Below are 9394 nucleotides of genomic sequence, written 5' to 3' on the forward strand. Positions count from 1 at the left end.
GGGGGTCATGTTAAATTCAGGATCATCTTAGCTTCGAGTAAATATGGTAAATTGAGATTATCAGAGACTGTTGAATCAAAACCAAGTTTTAGATCAGGAGCTGGCACATGTTAGTTTTACGCAGAATTCTAAAGTGAAATGGGAAAAAAGACTTGGCTGACTATGAAAGCTGAGTAAGGAAGAACCATGTAAACATAGGCATGAAGGGGCAGCCGCTTACATCAACATGCCTTTCTTCATGGGGATCAAGGAGAAGACAACACAGGTAGCAGTAATTTCTGGATGTGTAAAGCAGAAAAAAGGTTACTCAGCTTCCCCCTTCAGTTGCGTTGCATGATTTTAAAACAGGTGATAGTTCCTTTTCAAGATGGAAGAAAAGCTTCAATGCTATTTACAAGAACATGGAGAGGAACAGTCAAAAGCTAAATCAGCTGAGTACTAAAGCGCTTAAGGTTTTGGACCAATCTAAAGCAGCAGCTGAGTAATGGCTGCAGAGACTTGCAAGAGAGAAACCTGCAAGAGACTTCCTTGAATTCTTGAAGTTTTCCCTGGTCGAGATCTACAATACTGATCAAACAGGACTTTATCTGAAAAGACTCCATGACAGGATATGGGGGAGGTAGATGGGGAAGAGCAAGTCAGAAGGCAGGAAAGTTACAGAAGACAGAGTAACCTATGCTCATCTATGCTAACATGGATGGGAATGATAAATTACTACTCTTCACAATCACAAAGTCAAGTTGTCCTAGTCTCTTTGTACAGAACATTATTAAGTTTCCCCTTGATTATGACAGTTTGGTAAATGAGAAGAGGGCAGGTGGCATGTTCATCATCTGACTGAAAAACTAGAATCAATATCTAGGCCTATGAGATATGCCTGTTATAGAATAGCTACTCCGCATTCTAAAAGAGGTGGTTTTCACTAAAACCCAGTTCAAGTACCTTTATCTTAGATGCCACTTATGAATCAAGATAAATATGACCAAATGGGGGACGGAGAAAGAAAAAGAGCAAGGAGGATATGGAACAACCTAATGATCTCCCGAACAACATTTCACTTCATGGCAACATGGCAAGAGTCAACCATTGTAGCTGCTACGGTTGCATATGAGAGATTGCCCATGAGGGAATCAACTGATGAGGAATTATCAGTGCTGCAGCTGCTGCAAAGGCAGTGTAAAGAGCTTCAGTCAGAGAGAAACACAGAAAATCATGAAATTGAGGATGCTTTTGATCAAGTTCTACTTCAGACAAAGCAAGAGGCATTGAAAGCTTTTGAATATATTTTCACACTTCTCACAGCTAAAAAAGGCCCGATGAAAGGACCTAAAGGTCTTCTGGGACATTGAATCTCTCCTCCAAAAAACAAAACTGAATTGCATATTAACTGAGTGGTTTCACCCTTTTCAAATTAATTCACAAGTTAATACCCACAGCAGAGTACACTTCACAGTAGAAACTTAATAAATACCTCTCCTTTGTTATAGTATATATACGCACACACTCCTTTTAAAATGCTTTTCAATTTAGAAAACTTTTAAAAAATGCAACAAAAACTGTACATTTAAAAATGTAATAAATGAACAGTTGTAGAATACTTTAATAGAAATAACAAACAAACATTATTACAGCTGCAGGACTGTCTCACATAACTGTCATTAAAAATACATAAAATAAACTTATTGAAAAAGTACAGCATGGACTGTAGCTGTTTATCAAGAAAGGTCAACAGCAATACTAAAACAGATGTATTAGCATGAAGACTGCCAGTGTGACTCATGGGTCAAAAAGGCAGAATTTGGGTCAACAGGTTACCAGGACACATGTATGTTGCTAGTGACAAGCATCTACTGTATAACAAAATCAATTTAAACTTTTTGAAAACAGAATAATAATACAAGTTTTTGTAAGCAGCGAGTCAACATAAGATTGGCCCAAGACTCCCTAGGCAAAAAACAAATGCACATGCTTGCACACGTCTATAGATCCTACCACTCTGAAGTCCAGGGAAATCTTTGTAAGGGATACCTTCAAAACAAATTCTGGTGACTGTTTATAATCTTTTCACAGGCACCAGAGTAATTTTCTTTTGTTTTTTTAAAAAAAGAAGAGATAACCATGGAATTTGTTCAGCTGGTTTGTTTTCTAAAGCATAGAATATTTATTTAACAGCAGGGCTTGAAAATACCAAAAAAAGTCATTAAAAATTATGCTTAGTAAAACAGATGACTGGCAGGAAATCCACTGTAATGGACAACATGAATCCACACATTACATCTAATTAATGGTTATATTAAATGTATTCTTTACAGAAATATTAAAAAAGCATAAGTTTAACCGACTAACATACAACTAAATAGCCATCAAGTCCAGACTATGGTACATCCCAGATTGATCTGGGGTGGCCAGGTGGGTTGACAGGTACCCCTGTTTCTGGGTTCCCAAGGTGCTGGGTGCTCAGCGGGTCTGCCCAAGGCATCCAAGAAAGGAATTAAACTGACCAACTGGGGGGGGGGGGGTGCAGAGGAGAGCATGGTTCTAGGAAGTTTAAACTATTCTAAATTGACATTTACATCTAGATACTGGTGGTTTAAACAGCATTTAAAAAAGGTTTACATGTTCCGTCTGTCTGTACCCTATTATGCTGCTGGAAGGAAGTAGCAGAGAGAACAATGGACACTGGTGGTGCTATTCAGCCCCACCGCTTTTTAGGTACCAGGCACCTCCACAAAGATTCAATCTGATACACTTCCAAGTTCTATTGCAGAATTTACTTTCTCGGAGGCTTTTCAAGAGAGACCTGCTATAATGAGCTAAATAGAGAAGGGGGGGAGGGAGGAGTTAAGCAATTTTAATAAGCCATGAAGGTAATTTGACAAGCTAAGAATTTGTAGCTTGAAATGTTACACCTTGAACTACAAACTATGAAGTAGGCATGCCAAGAAAATTGTATATGAAAGCTATGTAAGAGAAGCAACAATTAAAACCACTGTTGAAGCATAAGACATGACAGATGCACTTGAAAGGTATAATACCAAGTCTACTGCATCGTATTTCTCTATTCAAATAAAAACACTGATCTACTTCTAAATACAAAGCAGAGCCTCCACTTTTTTTTTTGCTTTCATCTGTTTACTGAGTACAGTAACAGACACAAGAGAAAGAGAAGCAACAATGCAAGATTACATTAAGTAGCACTGAACAGACTTTAGATTTAAAGACAATTTGCATCAGTCTTTACTTACCTTTAAATGTTTATACAGGTATTACAATATGAATTAAACATTTTTTTCATATTTTAATAATTTTCAAAATATAAATATATGGTGTGATCATATAAAAAGTGAACTCACACTGAGGTTCTTCTATATCCATGTTCTGCATTTCTTCACTGAATTCAACCACTGTTGGCTTTCCATTTCTCTCCATTTCAACATTAGGAGCTGGAGATAAAGGAAATGTGATCTGTCTGTCTACTGCTGCTTCTGCAGGAAAAAAAAAGAAAAGAGCACCACTCTGAAATTTAAGGCTTCTATTTCCCATTAAGAAGTGTTCACAATGCAGATTTATCATTTTTCCCCTCAAAGATCAACAAAATGATCTGCTCCAGTAGGGAGCTTCTGACAGTTTTCAGTATTTAAACTAGATGTGAAAAAGTCATTAAAAATAATAAGCAAATTAAACCCTAGTCTGTAGATTATTTGCAAGCAGGCCACTATCTGGGAATTTTTTAAAAACTGGTCAAACAATTTCTACCAATAATTCTTTGTCTTAAGATTGTATTTTATAACAAAACATGATAGCACTGTTTGCTAGTTTGCTTGAACATGCATGTGTGGGTTTGTATTTCTATCTAAAACTTTCTCAATTTACAACTGACCAGGACATGCAAGCAAATAAATGACATGCATCTAGGATGAATTTACACTTGCAAGCCACGATTTAAAAAAAATACATTAAAACTGAAGAGGGGCATCATGCAGTTCCCTCTGGCTCTCAAGTGGTTCCAGTACAGCGTTCCATATTAAACAACTGAATGGAACCTTCTTAACCCTTATGATTCACTTCACACTTGAAATCATACTCCTCTCCCCTTACAAGGCAAGAAGTAGTAGTTAAAGAGATAATCTATGTCTGAAAATTTGTGCGGTCTCATCTTTTCCTACAAGTGCAAGGTCTAATGCTATAGTGTTTAAGATCTGGCCCATGAAGCCCTTTCATCTGGTCCAGCATGCATGCTGCTCCTGGGTCTTTATCTGGGCTGGCACATGCACTGCCCATGCGGCCAGAGCTGCATGCTCATCAGTTCCTGTGCACTGAATTGTTCGTGGGCCCTGTCTGGCCCAAAGACTGGTCCTACACTACTCATCCAGCTCATGTGGCCTGAGTTTGATACTCCTGATTTAATCTCCTATGTCCCGTGGCTCTAAGACGCAGCATTTTTAGCCCTTATTCAACAGTAGAGACCAATCACAAGTTACTATTAACTAAACAATCTTCCCCAATATTAAAAACATTCTAGTTCTTTCAATTTCTTTCCAACTGTGCCTGCAAAACACTGTGAGGAAAGCAAAGTTGCTGTGAAGAAAACTTCTGGAAAGCCTGCAACATTTAGATGGGTACGAGATAGAGAGAGGAGACAGGCCACATGGCCATCAGGGAGCCAAGTGGCTAGTATAGTTCCTCTTCCCCAGCCAAAGGGAAGGTGAAGAACAGGAGGATGGGACGAATTCCCAATCACAATATGGATGTGCTCTCAGTTGCCCAACCTCGAGATGTTCTGCTTGATTTGTGTACCCATATAAGCCTTTTTCTTTCCACCTACTGCCTTGGTGTGAAGGAGGGAAATTTCTCATATAGATAATCAATTTCATTAGTGTAAAGTTTGTTTTCTGCAAATATTCTGCAATACGTAATTCTTAAAAGAAAGAAAGGTCAACAGGAATCTTTGGCATTAATATACCTGAAATTGTTTTTATTATTGAAGAGTTACCATAATGTTAACTTATTTACCCAGGTGTATGGTTAAACCCTCTTTAGTGATCCAGTTTTGCCATGTGCATAAACAAAAATAGGAGAACACTGACAATACTAATTTGAGGATTTAAATTTGCAGAGATAGATGGGACTAACCACTGAGTCCAATGTTGTTGGTAAAACTGGCTTCTGTTCCCAGAACAGCAAATGTTAGGTTATTATCCTCAACTTTTTGATCCATTAAAGCATTAGTTACTTTTAGTAAGGTACTCCCCAGAACCTTATACACACAGACATTTGTAAAATGAATTTCCAATTATGATCTAGAGTTAAAAAAAAAGCAGGGGGATCAATTTAAAAAGGTCTTCTGAATAAGAAAAGATGGAATAAAGATTTTGCACATCTCAGAATCCCTAGTGACACTGGTGTTCGACTACAACCTTCTTTTAATGGAGCCTCAGAATCTACAGAAGATGAGTACAGAATTCAATTCCACCTATTACTTTTTAGCTAAACATTCTTCTTCCTTACATAAAACTTAGGCTAGTTCTCAATTATTTTATGTTTTCAATATTACCAAGTTAAAAAGATAAATTGTAGAAAGAATTAAAATAGATCATTGCTTAGAAAGATGAGAAAAATGGCGCTAACTGCAAATTAAAAATGCTCACTACGATTATGTAAAATCTGAAATATCAGAACCGTATAAGTAGGGAATTTAAGAAAAGAAGATCTCATTAGACAGATACTTTTTACTTCTTTCTTACCATTGACTTTTCCTAAGCCTGGAGCTTTATTTTTCAGTAAAGTCACTTGAATTTGTGGAATGTTTGTGATGTTTGAATTCAACACAAATTTGAAGTCCACATGTCCAACCATACAGGCTTTTGGCAAAACCAATTCAAAGACATGTTCATCCCAGCTGTTGCTGTTGGGGAGGAAAAAAAATAGGATTGTAGATATAGTGTTACAGAACAAGTTCTGATCAATCAAACAAGTAGCATTACCCAGTTCATTCTGTGTACAGAACACTGTTCTCTAATGTTGCGAGGAAAAAGTAATTTTGTATTAGTTGATAGCCACATGAATCTCTGAAGCAAAACAAAAGTTTTTTAAACTACAATTAACCATGTTTACTATGTGCATAATACATTAAAAACCAAATGTCAAGAGATTGAGTCAAGATGTTTGAAAATAAATAATGGTAAAAAGCCCCAAACTTCTTATCACCTCCATGTCAGTACTGCCTCCGCAATACTTTAATAATTACCTGCTTAACTATGAGAAAAAAAAATTCAACGTAGACAATTCTTATTAAACATGAACGGTCTTCCAACTTGTAAACTACTGAAGTAACTGCTTTGCAGGCTGTGAAGTTGGCCTTTTATATTGATGATGTCAAACCCTGTCACTTTTCAGTAGTCATCTCCAGAAGGCTCAAAATACTAAATTTCAATTCAAAATTCTGAAATACATTTGACAATTTATACAGGATGAGAAGTGCTTTTTACTAGGTGCACAGTCAGAAGCCTGCGCTGAGCAAAATGGGTGCAGCTTTTTTTTAAATGAGTCATATTTTCCTTTTGAAGCCAACTTTGTTTTATACTGAAAGTGTAAACTTGAGATAATAAGTATCCCTCACTGATCAAAGTGTCATAGTTTGATACACTAATCTTTGCAATAGTAGTTCAAACTTGAGAAAAATACAATTCAAATTAAACTAATTATGCTTCTAAGTGTTACATTTACATACATTTCCTAACCTATCTGCTTATTCTTATTTTTTCCCAGTCCACCTGTAAAGGACCTCTATAAATTTTGGTTGTCCTAGAACTATGACTAAGGTTAAAATGAGAACCCCACCAGAATTTGAGTAATTATTGTAAAAAGTTTATCCTCATTAATGACCATATTGTAAAATGGTATTTTTATCAACGGATATATTACATACTAAATCAAGGTTCCCTGCATAATCTTTTAGCAGTTTGTTAAAACTTGATAATTTTTTAAAGTCATCTTGAGGGTCATTCGTATCAGTCTTGGGCATTTGTAATGAACTCAAAAGAGAAGAATCTCAGCAAGTACACAATTAAGATCCACTGTTTATTAAAAAAAAAAAACAAAAAACAACTCTGGTTCCTCACAGCATCTTCTTTGGAGCATGACTTGTACAAATATTTAGCCATTTTTCTTTTAAAAACAAATATAATTTCTAGTATACATACCCATTCTGAAGGAATATTTTAGGTGTGTGTATATATAGTATATACACAAAATACTGCTTTTCAAAAGTACCAGCATACGCATCCTATGCCACAAGTTCTTGCATATTTAACAAAAATAAGATAGAGCCAAAAGAAGGTCAGACATAAAAACGGTTTGTGCTCTGCTATGGAAAAAAAATTATATGAATTATTTCCATGAGATAAGCAGACAAGGCTCTTCGGGCAAATCTGATATCTTTTATTAGACCAACTCAAATAGTTGGAAAAAGCTTTGCAAGCTTTCAGGTATAAATACCTTTTGTCAGGCTGAGGACGCATCTGGAGTCAGTGTGTGCTCTGCTTCCTCAGCCTGACGAAGTGTATTTATATCTGAAAATTTGCAAAGAAGAATTTTTCCAACTATTTGAGTTGTTCTAATAAAATATCAGATTTACACAAAGAATCATATGTCCTTAGACCAACACAGCTACAACCTACACCCCTGTTCCTTGAGGAAAAGTATTTTATCCTTTTCCTCTGTACTGTTCTGAAGTGATCTAAATTAGGGCTGTCCAACCAATAACCTGCAAGAGGTTAATATGCAGGTTTTCCCCTTCCCTTCACCCTTCCCCACCTCTATCTCTGGCTACCTCCTCCCCAGCTCCCCTTCCTGCCTTCCAGGAGCAGCAGGGAGAGTGAGGGTGAAGCCAGGGCCATGCCCAGGAGGAACTGCAGCATCTGCATGGTGCATTGCACAGCGAGGCACCCCCAGTGCGCCTGATGCAGCCCATGGAGCATACAGCCCCTAGGGGTTTAGAACCTGGACAGCCCTGATATCTCTGGCTGATTTTATTCCTATTTCCCTCTGTTTCTTGCTGACACAACATATCTAAACCAAAGATACAGCAGAAATGCTGCCTTTTGGGAAATTATCTAAGAATGAGACAAAACACTGGTTCATTTCAGGGGAGGAAATAACTTCCTAACCTGCACAGACCTGCTTGGTAAGATAGAGAATTTTATGACTGCACGTTCAGTAAAAAATGAAGAATACAGATGTTTGCTACTGTAGCAATTATATCAGTCCTACACAACGTGGAAACTTAGAATTAAACAGTTTTTAAACTGTAATCAACAATCCCTCTTCAACAGCCTGTAAAGTTTGCTGTTTGGGTTTTGTGGTGTCTGTTTCTGCCTCTGCAGACCCAGGTGCTTGCGTGATCCTAATAAAGAAGAAAATTCAAGGCCCAGAAGCTTCATTTGGTCAGTATTAAACTGCAACCTATTATGGAAAAATGGGACCAACAAGTAAGTGATTATCAGTATAATGGTGGCATTTCTGAGGTTAAGCCTGAGGCAAGAAGGAAATCTGAGGAAGTTAAAAAGCCAAGACATAATGAAGTCTATTGGACAGAAGCTGAAACACAGTTTGTGTATATACAGATAGCCTGTGAAGTCCAGAGGAGCTCCAGAAGTCCTTTACAAACTACATGACAGAGAACAATAATTTATGGGATGGAATATGGTAGCTATTCAGCACTAGGAATACCAGTTTGTTTTAGGAGGTCATGAAAAAGGAAAAGGAGAGGAGTTTGCTTTTGTTTAGATTTGTTTAAGGAGACACCGGGCACGTCCACATGTGGCCCCAACTGCACAGTTGTTACCGTGCAGTCCCGGAGGCACATGGGTCATTTCCAACCCTACTGCTTGTTGCTACTGCACAGTACTGCCAGTGTCACAGTATGTGCCCACCATAGCGATGAGCTATGTTTCCACAGCATGTCACCATGGCAACATAGTGTCTCATGTAGATGCACCACACTGAAGAATATTCTCAATGGCCAAAAGTACAGCGAAAATTTGAAACAAAATGCAATTCCCTCATTATTTCTTTATTTGATGCATATACTGCCCTTCAAAGAATTGGGGCAGCTTACAATAAAGGACCAATAACAACATATAAAACAGGTACAAACAAGAGAAGAAAACAACTTAAAAAAGTAACTAGAATGTTAACCTAAAACAAACCCCCCAAAACAATATCCAAGCCTAGCTTTGTTTGCTGAACTCCTGCCCAGTTAGGAATGTGTTACAGCACCCCCAAAAGATGTCCAGACTCAGCGACTTGGATGAGGGAGTGAAATGTACTCTGTCCAAGTTTGCAGATGACACTAAGCTATGGGGCGAAGTGGACACGCCGGAGGGCAGGGAGC

At 37.6% G+C, this 9394-nt stretch overlaps 1 protein-coding gene across 1 annotated transcript in view; it reads right to left on the minus strand.

Moving 5' to 3' along the window:
• Positions 1-9394, minus strand: part of BIRC6 (baculoviral IAP repeat containing 6) — a gene marked incomplete at its 5' end in the record, with an annotated part of 304005 nt that overhangs the window by 227709 nt on the left and 66902 nt on the right. Inside the window, 2 exons of the mRNA XM_019548600.1 lie at positions 3354-3485; positions 5745-5905. Coding sequence (XP_019404145.1) covers positions 3354-3485; positions 5745-5905 — 293 coding nt within the window. The remainder of the gene's footprint in view (positions 1-3353; positions 3486-5744; positions 5906-9394) is intronic.

Source organism: Crocodylus porosus, unplaced genomic scaffold, assembly GCF_001723895.1.
Source record: "Crocodylus porosus isolate Cpor-Errol unplaced genomic scaffold, CroPor_comp1, whole genome shotgun sequence".
In the NCBI taxonomy this organism is placed as follows: Eukaryota; Metazoa; Chordata; order Crocodylia; family Crocodylidae; genus Crocodylus; species Crocodylus porosus.